The 23,918-nt window shown below is 45.5% G+C and overlaps 1 protein-coding gene and 1 long non-coding RNA gene across 2 annotated transcripts in view; one reads left to right on the top strand and one right to left on the bottom strand.

The window, feature by feature from the left end:
* The window catches only part of CYSTM1 (cysteine rich transmembrane module containing 1), a 62,631-nt gene that overhangs the window by 28,642 nt on the left and 10,071 nt on the right, over positions 1 to 23,918 (top strand). The window contains exon 3 of the mRNA XM_086716522.1: positions 7,105 to 7,326. Coding sequence (XP_086572648.1) covers positions 7,105 to 7,326 — 222 coding nt within the window. The remainder of the gene's footprint in view (positions 1 to 7,104; positions 7,327 to 23,918) is intronic.
* On the bottom strand, positions 10,696 to 12,211 carry LOC147584426 (uncharacterized). The gene is made up of 2 exons (XR_015249610.1): positions 11,804 to 12,211; positions 10,696 to 11,195 (listed from the first exon to the last, which is right to left on the bottom strand). It is a non-coding gene; the product is annotated as an uncharacterized LOC147584426 (long non-coding RNA).

Genomic DNA, 23,918 nt, shown 5'->3' with positions numbered 1-23,918 from the left:
TTGCATACCAGAACTAGTATATATCTGTAAGATAAATTCCTAAAGGGTGAACTGCTGGCTCAAAGGATAGGGTGTTGTTACTTATTCAAGGTTTCACTTAAAAACATGCCTTTATTGAAGAATATGTAAGAAAACAGAATCATCACTAGGTAAAAAGAAAGGATGTTTCCTCCAAACATTAGGGAGGAATGGTATACCGATGCCTAGACAGCTTAGGTAGGCTATTTTAGTTGTCGATAGATATTTTCATGTAGCAATTATTTTTTTAATGGCTGCTTAGTAAGTGTTGATGTTAGATTTTATAGAGCAACAAGTATGGATCCAGCCAGAGGTTCTTTATAGAAAGCTTTATACAAAAAAATGTTACCGGGTGATATGTTACCTCTCTGGAGGGGAACTTCTCTAGATTTTCTCGAAGTCTCCCAGGCTGGCTGAATGCTAAAATATGCATACCAAGTTTAATGTTGGAGGGAGGTGAGATTGATTGGCTGTAATATTTTCAAATAATGTTGATAATTATATAATATCCACATAAATATCCACATAGTGATGTGGATAATTAACATGGGGATGACTTTTTAGACTTTATTACTAATGTATCAGGGCAAGTTGAATATGCTTACGTCTTTGTGTTATCTTAATGTTGGGGATGGTGGCTTAAAGCACTAACCAGAATGGCATTACCAAACCATGTTGCTAAATAGTTGGCAGGATTTTAGGTTCCTCTCTAGTTTTTGTTTTTATGTCAAATTCTGTGTGAGAAAGGAAAATTAGATGCTGTTTGAAGCTCTTCATTACTCTAGGACAGGGCCTCCAGAGATTGATGATCCACCATTATTTCTTCAACTTTCACGTGCCTTTTGATGCCCTTGTTCCGTGAAAGGTGCCATTTCTGAGATATGTGTCATTGTGTCCTCCACAGAGAGGCTGCAGGCCAGAATGTTGACACAAAAGACATGCTCTAATACTCATTCATGGATTATATGAGGGCAGCTCAGGACCTGGTAGAACTGGCGAACAAATGATCCTGAATGAGGTAGGGGATGGCTAATATTTGGGAAATTGACACCAGAATCGGTGTTTGGACAATGATGAAGTAATGGTACAGGTTATATTCTTCCAACCTGCCCCCCAAAGAAAATCAACTTAGGAAATGGTGGCACCGCAAAATGTGTTAGAAATGGTGAGCAAGTTATAAAATCACAGATCTTGCCCATGTTGTGATAATTAACTCTCACGGGTCTCCCAGCGTTGCTCTGTCGTTGGGAGCATCACTACCTTCTTTAAAAGGTCAATCCCCTGCTGTTGCTAGTCCCAGGGGCTCTTGTGTAAAGTTGTCCGTGTCAGGAGTAGGTTGTTCCTAGGCGAAGGCCCATGGTTCTGGAATGCCTGTCCTTGTGGTCTGGGCTCTGGGGTTCAGAGTAGAGGCCATTTTTTGCTTCTCAGCTGTGCTCCCTGCCCAGTCACTTTGTTTGCGACACAACTTCCTGTACTGGTGGGGCCATTCCTGCACACTTCTTGCACCTGTTTCAGTAAAATTACAGAACTCATTAAGGTGACTGCCCATAATGAGTTTTGTCTCGTCTTTATAGCCAAACTATCACTGTTCCCTAGCAATTTGGAGAACTTCCAGCATTTTCCATCTGATGCAATAACAGACAAATGGAAAGAGTCATTTTATTTTTACTGTTAGCAGTACCAAAGAGTGAGAGCAAGCCAGCTAGGATTTTTTGCCTCATACCCCTGGTACTGGGATGTCGTGTCCTTAATATTGTTGAATGCTGTTTATCGTTGAATAAACAAATGGTTAGGTTTGCCAACAGTACCAGACAAGCATAAATAAAGTTGGGTGAATCCTTTTACAAGAGGTAATAACTGTAGAAAAGGAAGCTGCAGTGAAATGGAGGTTTATTCTTAGCAAGGCTGTTTGTGAGCTGACCCTTTGGCCTCCTCCCATCCTGTCTACTTTGGCCATAATGAACCCATTCACCTCCTCCAGTGTGCTCAGGTCTTTCTCACAGGCGGTTGTCTCTTACCAGACAGTGAAGGGTGAGTAGTCAGGGATTTCTGTTTATGCTTAACTCTCAATGTGATAATTGCTTCCTCTCAGTAGCTTTCTCTGACTTCCAGGACTTATTGTCTCTACTTTGAGCTTGCTGTGCTAAGTGCTTCCTCCCTCTCAGCTTGGTTTTGTAATTGCTGACATTAATGTCTGCCTCTCTCACTAGCCCCAGTGGAAGTTCTTGCTTACCATTATGTCCGTAGTGCCTGGAACCGCTGGTGCTGGGTCACAGTGGGTGCTTCTGGAAGTATTTGTGGAATGAACAAATGACTATGAATGGAATAAACCAACATGCCAGTGCTAAAACTTAATGAAAACTGTAAGCCTCAGAGGATAGAGCGGCACAAAACCAGTAATTCTAAAGCTTTTTTTAGCCCAACAAACCATACCCAAAATTATGGGTATGAGAATCAAGAAAAAGTGAGGGACCTAGAATATAAATACTCTGTTTACAAAGATCTTGTTAAAAGGCCAACAAATCAAGGAGTTAAAAAAAGACACACAGAGGAGGTCGTTAGAATCAGATCTGCTCTCATGCTTTTAAACTTTAAGACAATTTTATAAATTCTGAAGGAGGATATGTGAGGATGGAGGGATAAGCATGACTTCTGGCTTCGGTGATAAGAATAGTTTCAAGCAAAGAGGTCCGTATGTAAGCAAGAGAATTTTTTCTTCCCATGTCTGATACTCAGCCAAGTGACTTCTTAGTTTGAAGCAGAAAGAAAACATTTAAAGAACTTAAGGACCTGAAGTAGCCTGTGAAAAAAGAATTATAATTACAGAAATGACTACAAAAATTAATGAAGAGCAGATATAAAAGAGGTTACCAACAAGGGTTAAATTAGTAGTAGGAAGGGATATCAGGGTCCTGTGAGTGGATAGATAGGAGGCCTACAGAGGTGTTCTAGCAGTTAAGATGAGCAGCCTGAAAATATTAGAAGGCACTAAGAAAACCTGTTTTTCCCCTGACTATAGAAGTTCCCTTATTAAAACTTTCAGAAATACAAAAGAATATAAGTAACAATTGCCCATAGTTTCAGCACCCAGGGAAAACCACTATAAGTGTGTTTTTCCTTTTAGCCAAATTTTGTCTGTCTGTTACTGTACAACTTAAAGTGTGAGAATTTTAATGTACAACTCAATGGGTTTTTGTAGTATTCATATAAACATGACTCAGCTCAAGATGTAGAACATTTCTATCATTCCAGAAGGCTCCCTTTGTGCCTCTTCCAGTCAATATCCGTAGATTCCTTTTGGCTGTTCTCAAACCTCATATACATGGAATCTTACAGTGTGAAGTCTGTTGAATCTGGCTCCTTTTATTCATCATCATCTCTGAGATTCATCCACATGTAATATTTGTTCTTTGTTTCTTTCCTTTTCTTTCTTTTCTTTTTTTTTTTTTTTTTTTGCTGGACAGTTTTCTGTTGTATATACCACAAGCTATCTGTTGTGCTGTGATGAGCATTTGGACAGTTCCCACTGTGGGGCTATTATAAATACAACTGCTTTGAATGTTCTTATGGACTCAGTACACTTTAGTCCACATCTGAGAGCAGACTTACGGGGTCATAAATACTGATATCAATAATATTTTTTCCATTGGGGCTGTTTAGTTTTTCCAGAGGAAAGTTCTTTACTGTATTCTCTTCAGGGTCAATGCCAGGCTACCAGGCATCTTGTAATTAAAAAATAATAACAACTTTGAAACATACCATTCTTTCCCGTGTGTCTACTTTGTTTGAGGTCTTATCTTACAGGACCACTTTCTGAAAGCATAGTTGCTGGTCTTCTCATTGTATGTCTGAATGCTAATCCTGGGACTTGGAGCTTGTCTGGAATGGGATCCCCACATTGCAGTGTTCAGTGCAGTCTATTAATGAATCTTGGCTGCTGCTTGATTTGAGCTTATTTGAGGCCCTAACTTATCTTTAATAGTACAACTTCCAGTTTACATTTGACCCTTGGTGTAACACCCTCTGGTATAGTAGGGTGTGTATTTCACCTGAGCAAATTTATAAAGGGAAAATGTTTATGGTGCAGAGTTCAGTATCATACCTTAAATTGAAAGCTCATTTGTGTTTTGATTATATTAAGTGTTTTGCACTAGACTGTATCAGTGTTAGGTAGCCTTTGTTTTGTTTTTGCTTTGGTTGGCTTCTGTACAAACTTGGGATTCCCAATTGATTAAGCAAAGTCGTGCTTTTCAAATGCCAGCCCCACGATCTTTGATCTCAGCACAGATGCTGTTTCTGTGGCTTTCCCTTTTACTGGAATTTTTTTAACTTGAAGGAAAATGAAGATAGATGCAGATTTTTATCCCTTTAAGATGACTGTGTGTCTTTAGAACACAGGGACAGAAGGAGGGGGCACGGTAGCTGGAGTGCCTGCGTGGTGTATGCTCTTTATAAGTGCCTCTTGGGATTTCCCCCCTAGACATGAAGTGATTCCTCAGGTAGAAGGAGAAAGGTACATCCCAGAAATGAGGGGGAAACATGATGGAGGGAGGAGAGAGGACACATACATTATTGAGGGTTCCAGGAAGAGAACAGCATGGGGATAATGGGGATAGATGTAAGTAGATAGATCAAGATGAGTCATGAAACATTGAAGTCTGAAGCTGTAATAGTTTTATACGCTTTGTTCTTTTTTCCTTCTCACGGGTCGCTGTTCTCAGAACAATGTCTGCAGACTTTGGTCCAGACTTTGCTAGAGTGAGAATGATCATTACTACAGGGTCTTGTTGGACTAATCAAGATAAAATACTGTTTCAATGGGATTAGGCCCTTTGACAGGAGACCCCACTCCCCATATACTGAATTTCTGGAAAGCTTAGTTACGATGACTGTGTTCTTCTGTGACTTAAAAAGTAAATAATGGAATAGCCATTGGGGGGAAAGGGTCAATGAGACTGAGTTCTATTGCAAACAAGCGCTCACTAGGTTTTCCACAGCCTTCTTGGTAGAAGTCTTTGCATTAGGATAAGGCGAAAGCCATTCCCAGGTCAGAGTGTGATGTCATGTTGGCAGAGAGCAGAGAAGGGAAAGAACTCTAGTTTTTTTCTGAATCCCTGTTAGGCCCCTGGAAAAATAAGAGCCTCTAAAATGAGGGACAGAATGCAGATGTCAAAATAGAGACTCTGGAGCCATTCTGCTTCCATATTATGAAGTTTGAATTTATAATCACCTTCTTCAAGTGACACACTCACCTCCTGCTGGGTTTAAGCCCCTGCTCCTATCTAGCTGTCTGTTTACCACTTTTCTAAAAATTACTCTCCTTATGTCTTCCTTGTTAGCCAGTTGCCCAAGGCATAGGTTTGAGCCTCACTTATCTCCATACCTCACTACTTAGCACAGTGCCAGGCGGTCAGCACTGTATAACTGTACGCGTGCTTGAATGTTGCTCAGAGGAGTTCATTAGCCTACTATACTATTGGTTCCTAGACCTGGAAGTTTTGTAGAGGTCTAAAAGGTTAGGGTAGGTTTCAGCCTGTTTTCTTTATAAACTGTTACAAAGTCATCTGGAATCCCATTTCTTTTTTCTCTTGCTCTGCTTTTCTGAAGTGCCTGCTTCACCTTAAGGCTGGCTTCCTCAAGGCTCAGAAGCCCTGTCCTTGCCAGACTTAGTGTGTGCCGGAGTTCAGGGAAAAGAGAGGCTGGGAGTGTGTTCGGAGAGTGCCAAGCTCTTAATTTTCAAACCACTTCAGAACCGATCCCAGCGGCCGAGGGATGCCATGTGTGACTGGCTTAGTCCTGGATTCCTTGAACCAATCTTGATCACAAAGGGGAAAGGGTGACCTGGACTGGGTTAGGTAGCCCTGGTCTCACCCTGGAGCTGGTACGGAGGCAAGAATGGATGGATACCTGACTGGAAATGTGACCACTATTGTGTAGGGGGATGTGATTGTGTGGGATTCATCCTGCCACTGTTGGACCTGCCAAGTCTACTGTTACTTGAATCCGGATTTTCTAGGGAACGTTTATAGTTATTTTGTTCTTTACATATGTGTAAAGTCTCTTACAAATTTATCGATTGTATGTTATGGAGAACAAGTAGTGAAATTATTAAATTTTGAGTATGAGAGTCTTCCTTCTGTTAACTTTTTAATTGGGGATAGAAGACCTCTGAATAGGTAAAAAGTTAAATATCAGTATTGCAGGTGGGTAACAGTGCAAGACAGTAAGATGACAGATAGCACGTTCATCCAGAATATGTACTTTGCATTCCCCAGTGATACTTTTAATCTGAAGTCCTTGGAATGTCAGGCACTGCAAGGGTTGCAGGGTTGATGGAGAGGAGATACGGCCCACCAGACTTCAAGCCCAGTCATGAGAATGGTTAACGAGCGTTTGGGGGCTGGGAAGCAATGGCCTGTCTCACAGAAGCAAACCACCAAGAACAGGAACCTATACACACAAATGTGGGGGTTCCTGGTGAGCCCTCCAGGGTCCTGGGAGCCTGGGTGGTCTGAGGAGATGCTCAGCATCCTGTGTGGAGAGCTCTGCCCTCAGTCCAGTGAAGCCTGGACACACTGTTCAACTGCTGAGAGCTGTGGGTCTTTGGTGGGTCATTGCCGAAGTGCTTCTTGTTAGAGGATCCAGTGTGGCCCAGCCCTGGTTGGGCTGGTTCAGCCTCCACTGGTCTGACTCAAGATTAGTGCCCTTAGACTTTCTGCCTTCTTCCTAGAGCTATGTATGCAGCCACATTTGTGGACATTTGAGAGAATGAAAAAAAAAAAATCCTATTCTTGTACCAGGCATCATGCTAAGCTCCAGGGTCATAGTGATGATCCAAAGGTGACCTGATCCCTGCTGTCACAGCCTATGCCTAGTGAGGAAGGCAGGCAGAAGGCATATAACCAGGTACATAAGCTAATTAGTCAATTGTGGGAATGGTGAGAAAGAAACAATGGGCAAAACTGAAGGTTTACAAGAGGTTTGAGATCCTTTAAGGGATTTTGTAAATTTATTCTTGGGTTGAAGTTTTTTTCCTAATGATTTCCATGGATTAGATAAGAATAATTTTCATTGTTTGTCTCTTAGGTACATTCTGCAGGTCCCCGATGAACCCAGGGAACCCTCCACCGTATCCGGGCCCTGGTCCGACGGCCCCGTACCCACCTTATCCACAACAACCAATGGGACCAGAGGGCTACCCTCCAGGACCTATGGGGGGACCCTACCCACCTCCTCAGGGTTACCCCTACCAAGGATACCCACAGTATGGCTGGCAGGGCGGACCTCAGGAGCCTCCTAAAACCACAGGTACTGGGAGTTGGGTATGTGTATATGTGTATGTGGGTGTGCATGTGCACAGTCTCATGTCATCAAAGGAAATGTTTGCATGTTTTCTTTGGCAGAGAAGGCACGCTAGCCTTTGTGTGCTGTGGTTGACGTTCCCAAGGCTTGGTGACCGCTTAAGGTAGCTTCTAACTCCTGAGAAGGACTTCTTTCTCAGGAGGCCTGCATCCGTTCTTTCTACTTCCTCTATGTCTCTTATCCCTCTGGGGCTGATGACTTCCTGGTCGATGTGTTTTCTGATGGCCCCTTTTGGGGTACCGGTGGGGGAAAGGACTCATTGGGTTCTTGCCCTGACACCCAGTTTCGTATTTTAGATTTGGCCTGCTGGGATTATTTTCTCTCTTGGTTTGTTGACCTCCAAGTCATCCTCTTGTCCCTACTCTTGGGTTGATGTTCTTTGCTTAAATGTTTTCATAATTCTCTTGAACTTGCTAGCTGAGTTTTCAGCAGGCCTATGAGTCCTTCTTGTGCGCTAGAACAGTGCTACTCAAAGCTGACTCTGCAGATAAGTGCCAGTCTGTGAATGTGATAAGTACAGAAAGTACGAGTAAACAGAAGAACTTGTAGAGTAATTTGACATTGCTGTGACATTCAAGCAGGTGATCTTGCATTTTACAATACGTCTCAATCTGTGGTGGATTAGAATGGACACGTCTTGAGAAGCACTGTGCTAGATGTCTTGGTGACTGTCAGAACTGTTGTATGACCTTCTGGTTTGCTCGTTTACAGTGCCTTCAGTTTTTTAGATTAGCTAATTCTTAATGAGTGCTTGTGTGCCAAGTGGTCTCTTAAGAGCTTTATGTACATTAACATTTAATTCTTGGAACAATCTTATGAGGTTGTTCCCATTTTACAGTGAAGCCATTGAGTCACAGAGTGGCATACGGACTTGGCCAGCTAGAAGGGGCAGATTCCAGATTCGAATCCTGATGGTTTGGCTTTGGAATCTGTGCCTATAACTTTTTTCTCCAGCTGGATGATTTTAGATTTATCTATAACTGCAGGTACATCCTTCAGCTGAAGTGAAAGTGTGTAGTCCATTCTGTCAACAGCTTCTGTGTAGAAACTGTTTCTGATTCAAAGGAGGGAGGTCTTCTTAGTTATTCTTAATCTGTGTCTGGTAATCAGTAAGGACTTAATAAAGGTGTGTTGAATGGGTAGGTAGCTGGGTAGATAGCTAAGCAGAATCTAAGTCTGTTTATGGTTCAGAATTTTGTTTTTTGTTTTTTGTTTGTTTTACAGTAGAAATTGTAGTAAAAATATCTTTTGTTTTTCTTTGTTGGGAAACCAGTTTTTTGAAAACCATGTGATTGGAGGTGACAGGTGCTTGTGGGAATGAGGCTTACCAAGGAGTATACTTGCAATACATTTGGGGTCTCCTGGGATGATATTTAATGGTAATAACTGTAACAACTAGTATTTCTGAAGCCTAGTACCTAGTACTGGCCTCATGTAACTTTCACAAGAGCCCTATAGCTTTGGTCCCATGTTACAGAGGTAGAATCTGAGGCTTGGAGAGGTTGTGTGTCAGTTATCCCTCATATAACATACCACCCCAAAACTCAGTGGCTTAAAACAACAATGACTTATTCTCATGATTCTGTGAGTTGGCTTCCTATGATCTCTCCTGGGGTCACTTAATTCAGCTGTCAGCCTGGTTGGGGCTGGTATGTCCCAGGCTGGCTTGTTTGCATGGTGGTTAGCTTCTAAGGGGGTGAGTGTACGATCTTGCCAGCCTTTTCATGTCTAGGCCCAGAAGTGGTCCACCATCACTTACCCATATTCTTTTGTTCAAAGCAAGTCACAAGGCTGGCTGGATTCGATAGGAGGGGAAATAGATGTCATCGATACCCTGCCCCCCCCCCCCCCGATTTGGTAACAACTTTATTGAGAGATATAGTCGGGAGTTGTATGACCATCACCGCTAATTCCAGAACATTTCATCACCCCAAAGAAAGCCATATCCTTTAGCAATCACTCCCGTTTCCTTAACCTTCCCCCTCCATACATCTCTTTTATCTCTGTAGATTTGTCTCTTCTGGACATTTCTTATAAAATGAATCCTATAATATGGCCTTTTTTGACTGGCTCTTTCACTTAGTGTAACGTGTTAAAGGCTTCTCCGCTTGTGTCAGTACTCCATTCTTTGTGTTGCCAAATAACACCCCATTGTATGGATATATCACATTTTCTTTATCCATTCATGCTTGGGTTTCTACTTTTTGTGATGAATAGTAAGTCATGGCTATTATAAACATTCATGTAAATTAAACTCTGTCTCAGGAGGGACAGCATGTGAATGTAGAGCAGGAGGAATTGTTGGTGACCATCTTGGCAGACGGTTTACCGCTTTCCACCCTGTACCCAGCAGTTTACGTCTTCCCCAGCCCTCCCCATGCACAAAATACATCCATCCCTTCCAAGACCAGCAGGTGGCTCATCAGTCATTACATCCACTTCAAGTCAAGGGTGTCATCATCTGCTATCTGTAAGTAGACGGGGCCTCTCACCTGCCACGCTGCTCCTGTGACTGCCCACCCTGCATTTCTGCTCTGCCCCACCCTGCACACCTCAGAGGTGAAACAAAATGTCACTCCTCTATGAAGCTTCCCCTTCGGTATCCCACCTCTATGGTAGAAGTAACCAATCCCATGTGCTTCAGCTGCAGCCTATACAGACTTCTTTCAGAGCACCTCCTCTCTGAATTAAGTTAATTATTGTGTTCTTCTAGTTTACGTCCTTAATGTCTGAATTCAGTCAACTTAGCTGGTGCCGTCTTAGTGCAGGCTTTCAGCATTTGTGTTACGTTTCACCAAGGTTCTTAAGACTGCAAGTGACAGCATCTCAGCCTTAAAAATTAACCAACAGTAGAGCGTTGCCAGAGACCTGAGTAGAGGCTGCAAAATGACAGATAGTGACCAACACAGACACAAAAAAGGGACTCTGAGAGGACAGGGATGACACAAGGAACAAAAAACCTGTGAGAAAAAGGGGGGAAAATATCTCTAATAGCCTTAGATATGTGGGAAGATAAATCTTAATGAAATAAGAGTAGGGATGCTATATAAAAAGGAACTCAGGAAACAAAAGCATTTAGCCAAGAAGACTGTGAAACCAACCTCAGCCCAAGGAATAGGTCCAAAAGACTCATTCAGATAGCTAGATCTTGCCAAACCAGAATTGAAGGCTTTTTGCCACAGGTGCAAGGTTGACATAGTGCTATGTAACAACCACCCCAAGTTAGAGATTCTGTAATTTGGAAAGGGCTTGGGTGGAAATCCCTGCTCCCCATGGCATCTCCTGGGGCTGGAACATAGATGATAATCGAGGCCCTTGGTTGGCTATGAGATTTATGAACTCTCCTCTTGGCTCTATACAGCATGCCTAAAGGGGTGCTCTTGGGTTGGCTTGCATCTGCAGTACAGAGAAGCCGTGTGGTTTTGTAGAAGCTTCAGAAGGGAGAGGGTTGTGGGAGCGTGATGGCAATCTGACTGCAGTCAGAGGGGGAGTCAGAAGATACCCACACTTAGACGCTACTATCTTTACGTGTGTTCCTAACCAGTGCACTTCTTCACTCCTATGGGCTTTGTTTCACACTCTTATTTCCCTTGAAAGTTTCATTTAAGTTCAGCCATATTCTGTCAACTGTTGCTGTTTTGGTGAAATCTTGTACTTCCGGTTCCTTATAACAAATAATTGCTCTTCCAAATACCAAAAAAACCCCACAGAACCCCGCATCTGATGTCTCTCTTTCCCTCTTCTCCTCCACTTGGCCCCTCAGTGGGACTAAGTTGGGCATCCTGACAACACAGTGGCCTCAGGAAGTAGGACTCCTTCAGTGTCCGTGGGCAAAAAAAGAAAAAAAGGAAACAGACTTTAGTTAATTTCTAGTTTTGAAACAGTTGCGGACTTAAAAAATAGGATGCAGAAATAGTACAAATGATTTCACCCAGATTTCCCCAAACCTTACATCACTACCATGTAACGATCCGTCCCAGGCCCGGAAGACTCACAACAGCACTTGGATCCCGCTCCATGGCCCAAGCAGCCGTGGGTCTGTGTAGGTGGGATTCAAGGGGGGCGAGACAGAGTTCAGTGCTTGGGAGGACAGTGGCAAAGCCACACTGCAGAATGGCATATGTGTTGGGGGACCTTTGCAAGCCCTACAGCAAGTCCCAGTGGTGATAGGTAGACTCCTGTTCAGTGAGGCAGTCTAACTAACAAAACTGCTGGTAGGCTCTTGTTGACCGTGCCATAGTTACAGAATTGTTCAAAGTGAAAATTTAAACAAAACAATATCTCCAGTCTTAGAAAATCGATTTAAGGAAGATTTCTGTGAATTGGTGAGAAAGTCATGAAAGAAGACATTTTAAAATGCTGCCACCAAAATCAAAATGACACCCCCTCAGATACCTCCTCAGGTGCTCGCCCGGTTACTCACCTTCCAAGCTCATGGCAGACCTTGGAGTCTCATGTGGTCCTTTCTGCTTAGCCCTAATGTGACCTCACAATCCTCCTTACCACGGTGTCCTAGGCAGTGGCTGTGAATAGGCTTGAATCCAGTTGAATTGGATGAGATGAAGCCTCTTAACCATTCCTTGTGAGCTAACCTCCTCCTTTTAGAGAGATTTAAACCAAAGCCCAGAGAGGTTTAGTGACTTCCCCAGGGTCAGCGAGTTCAAGAAGGATGTAGTCGTGATTCCAAGCTAAGTGCTTTTCCTCATTTCATCCTAGTGCTATGGGCCCGCATGTTCCACAGCAGTTCTCAGACTCCCACGTCAGAAAATACCTACCTTTGCAGCCCATTCCATACTCCCCCACTGCCACCCCACCCCACCCCCAGCCACCACAAACAAACACAAAAACCTGGTGGTTTAGGGCAGGGCACCAGATTCCTAGTAGTAGGCGGAGACAAAGTGGATTATGATTAATCTGGATTCAGATCCCCTTATTAACACCAGGACCTGGGCAGGTTACTTAACCGCGGTGATCTGTGCATGCCTGCCTCCCCTTGCAAGCGTCCCAGAGGCTTTCTCTCCTTCATCTCTGCCTCCCACAGCGCCTAGAGAAGTGCTGCCACGTAGTATGTGCTCAGTAAATGTGTGTTGGTGGAATGGAAATGCCACCATTTCGAAAGGTGGTTGTGAATTCAGGAGTTGTCTGGGTCCCTTTCCCTCTGCGCTCCTTCCCATGCTGTTTACCTCTTGTGAATCCAGATATTGGGATTTTATACATGTTCTTCTGGGTTAGGACTGTGATATCAGGCAAGGTATTGATTTAAAATGAAAGAAATTCTATTACAGCAGAGTCTTTGGGATGTCCCCATGGAGTTCAAAAGCCCAATTGGCCTTTGAACTGGGTTTCTAGGCCTGCAAATCAGGAACTGAAAGTGACCTTGGTACAGTTCTTTGTAATTTGAAGATGCAAAAGGAGAGTGTCTGTTCCAGGAGTGCCCTACTGGGTCATTGGCCAACCAACTAGAAGTTCAAAGTGGCCTCTCCTTTAGTCCAAGGTCAGCAGTTGGGGGGAGGGTGGTGATAGAATGGCATATTTCTCCTTGTGGATGCTCTTCTTGGTGTCTGACACTGCTCTCATCAGTCATTGTGAGGATAGAAGAGGAAGGAATTTAATGGTCTGGCATCTCTGGCTAATTGGCTTCAGGTGTGGAATTACAGCCTGGCTTGTTGGAGCCTTTTATGCCTTTTTTCATCAGAAACTCCGATCGGGCGTTTTCATTGCCCTGGGAAGCTTTTCCAGCATAAAGTCCAGCTCAGAGCCGCCTTTGCCAGGTATCAGATGACAGAATGTCCCAGCGAGGGCGCTGCCCGGTGCCACCAAAAGCAGCGCTGGCTTAGGAATCTAGGTGGAGTGTCTCTCATTTCCGGGGCTTCGGGTTTTTTTCTGTAAAGCTGGGATGACAGGACTGTGATGTAGAATAAAGTAATACGCCTTGTACAGTTTATGGCACGTTTGTGGGCAGAGAGGAAGTTTAGTTTTCTCCTTCAGCCCACGTAAATTTTCTGAATTTTTGCTTATGGGTGGATGGGGGTGGTGAAGACAGGAAGCCTTCAGGGGCGAGGTGGGAAAGCCAATTGCTGAGTGTCACTTGGGTCTCCCCTGAGCATCCCCACTGGCCTGAGGCACCTGGGACAACTCCTGAGTCGCCCTCTGCAGTCATGGCCACATGGCCGGTCTCCCTCCCTGCTCTCGCTCCTGCTGTCTGCTTTCTGTTTGTTCAGACTCCCTAATTGCTTTCCATGTCACTCAGAGTAAAAGCCAGAGACCTTCCAGTGACCAGCAAGGCCCTCTCAGAGCCAGCTGCCCCCTGCACCCTCTGCCCCGCCCTCTCCGGCTGTCCGTTCACTCACCAGGTCCACTCCCCTCCAGGGCTTTGCCTTTTCTCAGAAATCTAAAGGAATATGTTCTCGTTTCTCGTAGTCTGCAGGCACGTAGTCATAGAGGCCGTCCAGCTGCCTCCCTTCACCCTTTGCCTAAACGGGCACCCCACCCGGGCACTCTCTCTCCCTGTTCTCATCTCCTTTCCCTATGTAGTACTATTATGTGTTCCTTGGCTGCCTCTCTCCTCCTGCCGGAATATAAGTTCCTTTATACATACATATATGTACAGCCCCTTTGTATGTTAGGTTCACTCCTCAAATAGTTCCTACTATTTGTGGAATGATCGACCGTCCTCTTCCCCCCTAATATCCTCTACCTGCTCAGGTGTCTTATGAGTCATTCTCCTTTAGGCCTTACCTGGGGTTCTTTTAGTCCTCGTCTGGGGAGAATCCTGGGAGTGGTCCCGAGAGCCGCTGTGTGCCGGGCCTGGTGCCGTTGTATATCCTTTATTGTTTAATTGGCCTGACCGCTCTGGGAGGTGGGTCCTTTCAAAGGAGGGGTTTTGCCAAGGTCGGAGCTAGTGAGTGGTGGGGCATTCTCATACTCACTTTCACTGGGGCCTGTCTCTGCTTCACCGGCTCTGCTTGAGGAGAGGTGGTCCGCGCCACTGGGCTCTGCTCCGCTGCTGCCTTCAGCGCCTGAGGTCTGCGCTCGGCGTACTTGGTGCCTCTTTTGTGCTTCTTCCTTGTTGGTCTCCTGTTTATCTTGGCCTCCTGGTTCTTCGTGGCGAGAGTTGGCTGCCTTACAAAACGCTCCTTTACATCTTATCCTCAGTTTCTCTTTGTTTAGCCCATTTAACCTTTGTCCTTCCTCTCACATCTCTTAGCCCCTAGCCTGGGTAATTCGTTTGAGTCTTCTGATGCCCAAATGGTGTTCGCATGGAATTCCTTAGAATGCCCTTGTGTTTCACATGGGACTGGGCCAGCGTCTTTAAGACTCGAGCCAGGCCAGGGTCGCCTAGGTGGCTCAGTCGGTTGAGTGTCCAACTCTTCACTTTGGCTCAGTTCATGATCTCATGGTTTTTGGGATCTAGCCCCATACTGGGTTCTGTGCTGACAGCGTGGAGTCTGTTTGGGATTCTCTCTCCCTGTCTCTCTGCCCTTGTTCCGCTCACACCCTCTCTGTCAAAATAAGTAAACTTAAAAAAAAATTAGCCAGGCCTGTCATAATTGAGAAGCTGTGGTTTCTGACCCAGGAAGTGGGCTTAGTCACATATACTCTTTGCTGTGAGGAAGAGACAGATCCAGTGGCCAGAAGGATGGTGGCCTCTAGAGAGAGAGAGAGAGAGAGAGAAAGAGAGGAGGAGGAAGATGAACAAGGAAGGAGTAGGAGATGGACACAGTTCGTTTCCCAGACCCAGCACAGTAGCTGGTCGTGGGACTTGAGAAAGATCTCCTGACAGAATGAATCCCCAGGCCCTGTGCAGATGAAAGTGCACACCTGGAGACGGGAGTTGACTGTGGCCTGATGCAGCCTGAACACGGCCCCTCAACTAAGGGAAGATGGGCTCCTTTTGGGGTCCCCCTGGTATTTGTGGCTCTTGACAAGGGCTCTGACATCAACTATTTCTCTCGGCCATCTTGAGGGTCTCTTTTCCCTCCTCAGAGATGGCATGGGCCTTTATGGCTCATTGGCCTGAGAACTTGTTGAGCCTTGCTTTGGAGGAGAAGCTGTTCCTTCTCTTTGCAGTGTTCTGATGGCTTCCATTTAGGTTGCAGGCTTTGCTACTGGCTTGGGTTTCTGTGTGAGAGGCCAGAGGTTTTGATTTCACTGAGGGTAAAGAGGTTTTGGTGGCAGCAGTTTCCTCCCCTAACCCTTGGACATGGCGGAGTAGGAACTACACAAGGTGAGGGTTTCAACATTTCTTTCTCCCTCCTTAATGGTTTGGTATTATTCTTAGAATAAAGGCCAGGATTCCAAAAGGCTTGAGGTCGTTCATGTTCTGGCCCTGCTACCAGATTCCAGTTCATTTCCTCAGCCTCGCCAGGCCTCTCTTCCCACGTAGCTTTCGTAAATGGTATTTCCTCTGTATGACTGTGAAAAGTCTTGACGCCTCTCTTGGCTCAAGTAACCTTTATTAAATCCTTCCCATCTTGCTCATGTGGCACTTCAGAGACGTTGAGTGCTACTTTCCACCCCCTAGTCTGGGTCAGCTTTCTGTCCTCCACTGGTTTGTAATTTTTTTATCTTAGCTGTAGTTATAGAATTAAGGTCTTCCACGATAGCAGAGACTTTGTCTAATTTGACTATTTGAGTCCCCAGTAATTGCTTATTGACTGATGAAAGATGAAGAGGAGTTTAGAGAGAGGCAGGAGAGGGAACAGGTGAGACTCTGGAATGAGCTTTTTCAAGTTTTTCAACTTTGGGCTTGAATTTGCAGAAAAGACTTTGCACTTCCTTTCCCTTCCCTCATGTTGTTTGTTTGTTTGTTTGTTTATTGCCTTTTAGAGAGAGCCCGCAGGAGTGAGAGAGGCAGAGGGAGAGAGAGAGAGCATCTTAAGCAGGCTTCACACTCAGCATGGAGCCCAACCTGGGGCGGACCTCACAACCTGAGATCATGACCTGAGCCAAAATCAAGAGTTAGCCACTCAACTGACTGAGCCACCCAGGCACTGCCCGAGCAGAAAATTCATTGTGTAGCAGGGGGTGGAGCTCCGTTAACAATACTTGCTATCAGCTATGGGAATGATCACAACTGAGAGATGGAGCGTTCAGTCATTTTTGCTTCCGTGAGTGCTGGCCCTCACTTCTTCGCTGGTCCCTAAACATAGTAACAACTCACATACAAAACAATTTTTTAAATTCCGGTCATAGTCCAGATATGCCATCGTCTCAAATCATTTTTGCATTTTTATTTCCCAGGCAGTTCTTGCTTACATGCACGTGTCATTTGTACCTGGCTGCCATTGTAGTGCAGAGGGCATTGCGTATACCGTCTTCCTTCCTTTACTTGATCAGAAGCAACCTCCCTATAGGGCAAGATTTCTCCACTTCACTGTTGACGTTTGGGCTGGATAATTTTTTTTTTTAGGATTTTATTTTTGGGGTACCTGGTGGCTCATTTGGTTAAATGTCCAATTCTTGATTTCGGCTCAGGTCATGAGCTCATGGCTTGTGAGTTCGACCCCTGCATCGGGCTCTGCTCTGACAGTATGGAGCCTGCTTGGGATTCTCTCTCCCTTCCTCTCCCTCTGCCCCTACCCCACTTGCTTGCTCGCTCCCTCAAAAAAAAAGAATAAAAGCTCTCTGAAAAGATTTTATTTATTTATTTTTTTAATGTTTTTATTTATTTTTGAGACAGAGACAGAGCATGAGCAGGGGAGGGGCAGAGAGAGAGGGAGACACAGAATCCAAAGCAGGCTCCAGGCTGTGAGCAGTCAGCACAGAGCCCGACGTGGGGCTTGAACTCACAGAGTGTGAGATCATGACCTGAGCTGAAGGCGGACGCCCAACCGAGTGAGCCACCCAGGCGCCCCAAAAGATTTTACTTTTAAGTAATCTCTGTACCCTACAGAGGACTTGAACTTACAAACCCAAGATCGAGTCACATGCTCTACTGACTCAGCCAGCCAGGCACCCCGACTGGATACTTTTTGTTAGAGGTGGGTGGGGTGTCTCCTGCTTGGTGGGATGCTCAGCAGCATCTTCACCTTTATCCACTAAATGCCAGTAGTGGCTGCTCAGTTACAGCAACCAGAACGTTTCCAGACGTTACCAGAGTCCCCCCTAGGGACCCAAATCACCTTTGAGGGCCATTGCAGTAGAGTCTGCATAATGAAAAATTTAAGTTGCCCATTGTTTTTTGAACCCAGTGGAGGAAAAGCATTCCTAAACAGTTTCATCAGCAGCTGAAAAATATATGCCTTTTTCTAGTGGTCTGCCCAGGAGGAAGGCTTGGGAACTTGGAACTATATTGAACTCCCTCTTGACCTCTGGCTGGACAGGCTTTGTTTCCGAGCTTCTCTTTAGTCTAAGACTGGAGAATCTGGGTGTTTGATACCATTCCCTATATTAAAACCAGCCAGTCACCTGGCTGGCTCAGTCAGTGGAGCATTTGACTCTTGATCTTGGAGTTGTCAGTTCGAGCCCCACATTGGGTGTAGAGATTACTTAAAATCTTAAAAAACAAAAACAAAAACAAAAAAAAAAGCTGAACAATAAGAGCTTGAGTCTAGTGGTCCAAATTTTTAAGTGGCTTTTTTTTTAATGTTTACTTTTAAGAGAGAGAGAGAGACCAAGTACAAGCGGGGGAAGGGCAGAGAGAGAGGGAGACATAGAATCTGAAGCAGGCTCCAGGCTCCGAGCTGTCAGCACAGAGCCCGTCATGAGATTGAGAATCACAAACTGTGAGACCCTGACCTGAGCCCAAGTCGGAAGCCTAACTGACCGAGCCACCCCAGGCGCCCCTAGTGGTCCAAATGTTTAAATATTTACTGTTAACTGTTAATTATTAAATAGCTAGCTAAAGAACAGAGCTAATACTTCAGTGGTTGCTATGTGTCAGGCGCATTTTATATATTAATTCATTCAGTCCTCGGAACACCCCTCTGAGATAGGTCTTACTATCCCCATCATCTAGATGAAGAATCTGAAGCATAAAAAAAAGGCTAACTTCACTTTTTCATGGTCGCACAGCTAGGAAGTGGTGGAGCTGGGATTCAAAACCCAATCCAACCCCAAGGCCCATGCCCCTCTGCAGCTACCATTTACTGGGTACCTAGTGAGGTGCTTGATGCTGGGCTGAGAGCTTTGTGGACTTGGCTTCAGCTCTCAAAGTAGTCCTTCAGGCTGAGTAGTTATCCCGGAGTTTACAGATGTGGAGCCAGAGTCTTAGAGTTACGATATGTTGCCCCTGGACCCCCAGATAGCCGACCCAGTGCTTCCCTGTGTCACGTGGCCTCCCATGAATGAGGAAAAAAAATTTTCTACCTTCATCTTCCTTTTTCCCTTGTGTCAGGCACTAAATCCATGTGAACTCTTTCTTTCTTTTTTTTTTTTTTTTAATTCTTTTTAACGTTTATTGTTGAGAACAGAGAGTGCAAGGGGGGGTGGGGTGGAGCAGAGAGAGAGCGAGACACAGAATCAGAAGCAGGCTCCAGGCACTGACCTGTCAGCACAGAGACCGAGCAGGGCTGGAACTCACAAGCTGTGAGATCATGACCTGAGCTGAAGTCGGACGCTTAACCGACTGAGCCACCCAGGCGCCCCAAATGTTAAATATTTCTGATTAGATCCTATTCTTCAGGTGGTCTGTCAACATTATCTCATTTAATCCCTACAGCAGTCTTGGTGGTTTCCCATTTTAAAGATGAGGAGACTGAGATTCAGAGAGAGGAAATAACTTGCCTAAAGTCATAAAGTAACTCATTGAGCCATGAACTGAATGAACCCAGGTCTGCTTGATTTCATACCATGTTCTTAACTTTTATGCTCTTTTGCATTGCATTAGAGAATATCCTTAGAATACTTCAAAATTAGCAATAGCTGCTGGTGAGGAGTGGTACAGGAAGTGGGCTCTACGGGTAAGACATGTTCTTTCTGGGGACACTCAACTGCAACTCTATTCTGTTCTTTTCACGAAAGCACGTGAGATTGGCCTTGAGTGAATGTGCTGGGCTCTTGGTACCGAATTTGACTCTTGTTTCACACAATCGTGACTTCAGGCTTTAATTTGGCAGATCTGCTCAGCAAGGCCCAGTGCTTTAACAAAGTCCCTCTAAGAACTGCTGTAGGTGTCGTGGACCTGGGCATCGTGTGAAGACAGTCTGGTCACAAAGTCATGGGAACCATAGGCCCCTAAAGATGGCCTCAGGTTTTTCTGTTTTCTTGGATTGAGAGATGCATTCTGTTTGGGTCACATACTTTCTGCAAAACTCTCTATTCTGCCTTTTCAAAAACATTGGCCTGCCCAGCACTCAGGGGTATTGGAGTATAAAAAGGAAACTGCTTTTCGCAGATCCAGTTTACTGAGTTGCCTGGCGGGATGTGCTCAGTGCCTGCTGACACAGCAGGCCGGTTGGTCGCACCTGGCTGGCCTGGGGAGACAGAAGACGTTGGGAGTCTTACCTACTCCCAGACCAGTTTGCTTCATTGTTCTTTGCCCCTTTCCACCCGGGTGTGGCCTCGGTTTTCTGCTCTAATATTCCTTTTACCTAGTCTTCACATGGGACCTATACATTCCCTTCACCTCTCACAGAAGCTTTTTAAAGTTACATTGATAGAACCAAGAAAAAATTGGTTTGGTGGACAAAAAAAAGCCGGAAGACTGCTTTGGATAAAAGGCATCTAGGGAAATTGGAAGGTGCAGGTGGGACAGAGCCGGTCAGTCCCTAGGATTGGAGCCAAGACCCTGGTGTTGGGACTTTCCCGTGAGCGTGGGGTCACCTACGGTGGCAGGAGTCTTTCCCTAGAACATTCATACCCTCCAAGTAGTAGCAGGCATTTGCTGTGCTGGAGAGGCCGGCTCCAGGGTGCTACCTGCACCCCCAGCGGGTGGCACCGTGCCTGCACGTACCTAGCGCCTGCTTTCCAGTGGTCACCGTGGTTAGCCATAGGGGGGAAAATCTATATTCTGCTTATATTGTGGCTCCCCAGAGTTGAGGTGCTCTAAAAAGCAGGACACGGCATAGGATTAATCATCATTAATAATGATCATTAATAATCATTAATAATGAAAATGCTAACAGTGAAGATGAGGCTCAGTGTCCACATCGTTGGATGAGGGCTCAGCCCAACAGCCACTAACACTGTTGTGGTGACCACATCCACAATGATTGGGGCCCAGGACAATGGCTTTTCCCAAACGCCGACTAAGGCATCTGCCCCACTGCAAGCTGCTGCTCCTGGGTTATATCGCCATTCTCTCACAGAAACATGGCCTTGTTTTGAAAATACCTTTTTAAATTACAGAGATAGCTCTTACTTACAGAAAGTAAATAATACCCTAATTTTGCTACCCAGAGATAGGAGTTAACATTTTGGTGTGAATCTTTTGTGCCGTGTTTAGTTTTTTTTAATGCAGCCCTTTTTGAAATTCACTTAGTATGTTAGTCTCATTTTCAATTCCTTAGGTCCTATATATCATCTGCTGCATCTTGGCCCTGTAGACTATGCACGTTAAGGAGTGGTGGTCACTTGTCATCAAGGGCTCCATTTTATTTTATTTTATTTTTTTTTTTAAATTTTTTTTTTCAACGTTTATTTATTTATTTCTGGGACAGAGAGAGACAGAGCATGAACGGGGGAGGGGCAGAGAGAGAGGGAGACACAGAATCAGAAACAGGCTCCAGGCTCTGAGCCATCAGCCCAGAGCCTGACGTGGGGCTCAAACTCCCGGACCGTGAGATCGTGACCTGGCTGAAGTCGGACGCTTAACCGACTGCGCCACCCAGGCACCCCAGGGGCTCCATTTTAGACGTCAGTCTCGCACTGCTGACTTCACACGGGAGTGTGCCCCCAGCATGAGTTATTGTTGTTACGAAAAATCTCAAAACAGTGTAAAACTCTAACATAGATTGCTTTTCTTTTCCTTTTTGCCTTTTATTTAGTTCATAACGTAACAGCTGTAATTTATTGTCCATTTACTTTGTGCCTGGCACTGTGCTTACTGCTTTTCAAAGAGTTAATCATATACTCTTCCTAACAGTTCTAAGAGATGGGTTCTATTGTCTCATTTTCAGGTGAAGAAACAGAGCCACAGAGAGGGTAAGGGGGTTGCGTTTTATTTGAATGGACCATGCCACGTGTAGCAAGCCTACCCCCCGAATCTGGTGAACCTGTGTCTGCAGGAGCTGGCCTGTGGCGGGTACAGCAGTGGACAGGACCCTGCTCCCCTGCTGTTTGAGCTGAGCCGACAGTTTGGGGGCGGCTGACAGACCCACAGAGACAGACCAGCGAATGGGTGCTGACCGTATCTGTAGGCTGCCTTGGTCTTCTGTTCACACTTGCCTGGCTCCCCTCTTCCAGGAAACATGCACTTTGCTCTGGACTCTTGTGGAAAGGCTCATCAGCTTACAGCAGGAAGCTTGCTGATGTGTGCCATCAGGGCTGCAGCTCTTTGGGTTTTGAGAGGCCAGTACCGTTCCCCTCCTCTTCCCATTGCGAGGCTCAGGGCCTTTTTCCTCATTTGATCAAAGGTGACTTGTGTGTCCAGGCTGAGATCCTGAACGGGAAGGTGGCACACTTCCTCAGGGTGCCCTTAGAATTAAGAGGCTTTCTGCAGCTTGGAGAAGAAACTAGAGCCTTCTCCCCACTCTACGCCCCCTCACCCCCACCCACATGTGCAGGCGCACACAGTCTCCTTCTAGGGATTTAAGGGATGTACTTGGCGGGGGCGGGGTGATGTGGACAGAGCTTTCTCCTTGGGGTTCCAGGCATCTGCCCCTCTTCTCAAGGACGTACCTGCTTAAAGACCATAAATTGGGAGTAGCCTGGGAATGTTTTCAATGCCTTTCTATAATTTTTTTTTAATGTTGTTTATTTTTGAGAGAGAAAGAGCAGGGGAGGGGCAGAGAGAGGGGGACAGACCTGAATCGGGCTCTGTGTTGACAGCAGCAAGCCCAATGCAGGACTTAGACTCATGAACCGTGAGATCATGATCTGAGCCGAAGTCGGACACTCAACCGACTGAGCCACGCAGGTACCCCTCAATGCCTTTCAGTTGTGCTTTCTGTAGGGCAAGATGGGGAAAAATGGCCAGTAGACTTTTTTTTTCAGTAGTGTTTTGGTTCCCTCTGAGCTTTTCCATTTACCCTTGAAATGACTTCATTTGGTTGTCTGGAGGACAACCTGAAGGATTTTAGAGAGAGTGCAAGATTGTATTTGAGTTCTTAATAGGTAAAAATGGATTTTTGCTTTTGGGTGGGATGTGTATCATGCGTAGTTTATGAAGGGTCAGTACCCCCCCCCAAAAAAAAAAGCCCTGTCCGAGTACCCTTGGGCAGCCACAGGTAACTATCAGCTCCTCAAGGCTATGGGCAGGATGCCCTGGGCGTGTACGTCTGAAGTAAAGGCTCTCCAGAGGCCTCTCGGGAGAAGGTGTCTTCCATGGGGCCCGTTCTCCCTAGCCTAACCAGCCTCTGGACCCTGAGCTCCCTTTACTCGCTTGACTCCCAAGGTCTCCCCCTGGTCAGCTCAATCCCCTGTGGGATAAAGTGCTGGTTCCCATACCAGAGACTGCTCTCTCAGCCACTACAAGAAAGTTTGGGCTGAATGAGGTCTCTTGAAGGGTTTCAGCTGATAGAGGAGGGAGTGACTCCCTTCCTTTAGAGCTTAAAACTGATAGGACCTTCGTATTTTTTCTTAGTACTGCTTTGCTGTTGCTTCAGAGAATAGCTAAGCCCAAACCTGCAGCTTGCTTGCAAGACAGGCTGGAAACGGTTTTTCCAGCCAAGGTGTAATGTGTGAGGCAAATTGTTGGTTCATTTGTTCACTCATTCATTGGTTTGTTCCATATCTCCTATATGCCAGGACTCCTGAGTGCCTTGGGCTAGGCTAGGAAAATAGAGCTGCAAGTGACACTGGGAGTCTTCAGTAGTTTTTTTTTAATTTTATTAAAAAAAATTCTTTTTAACGTTTGTTTATTTTTGAGCGAAAGAAAGCATGAGTGGGAAAGGGGCAGAGAGAGCGGGAGACACAGAACTGGAAGCAGGCTCCAGGCTCTGAGCTTTCAGCACAGAGTCTGACACGGGACTCGAACTCACAAGCAGTAAGATCATGACTTGAGCCCAAGTCAGGTGCCTAACTGACTGAGCCACCCAGGCACCCCTAGGGAGTCTTCAGTATTTTTATCCAGGTGGAATCAGGAGCTAAGGGTCACCAGAGTTCCTCCTGGAGGTTGAAAAAGAATACCTGACCACTCCCCTGGTCAGGCATCGGAGAAGGTGGGTAGTGGTAGAGGGTTCTGGGTGGTCACCAGCTCCATCCTGCCGATAAGGGCAAGGATGGGTAAGTACCAAGGCCGTGTGCTTGCAAACATCATTAGGAGACACTGCCCCTGCCTTTCTCAGTTATTGCCCAGCAGCCTGGTGTCCACAAGCAGTTGGGCTTGGGCAGTACCAACGGGAAATAGATGCTGCTTTTACCCCATTTCTGAATCCTGTGTTTATTCTTCAGAAAGATCTTGGTTGCTCCTATAAAGTGGAAACTGACTGTAGGAT

This window comes from Puma concolor, chromosome A1 (assembly GCF_028749965.1).
Source record: "Puma concolor isolate L17-30 chromosome A1, mPumCon1.1.hap2, whole genome shotgun sequence".
NCBI lineage: Eukaryota > Metazoa > Chordata > Mammalia > Carnivora > Felidae > Puma > Puma concolor.
The sequence above is the reverse complement of the archived record's forward strand: the minus strand, read 5'-3'. Positions and strand labels throughout refer to the sequence as shown.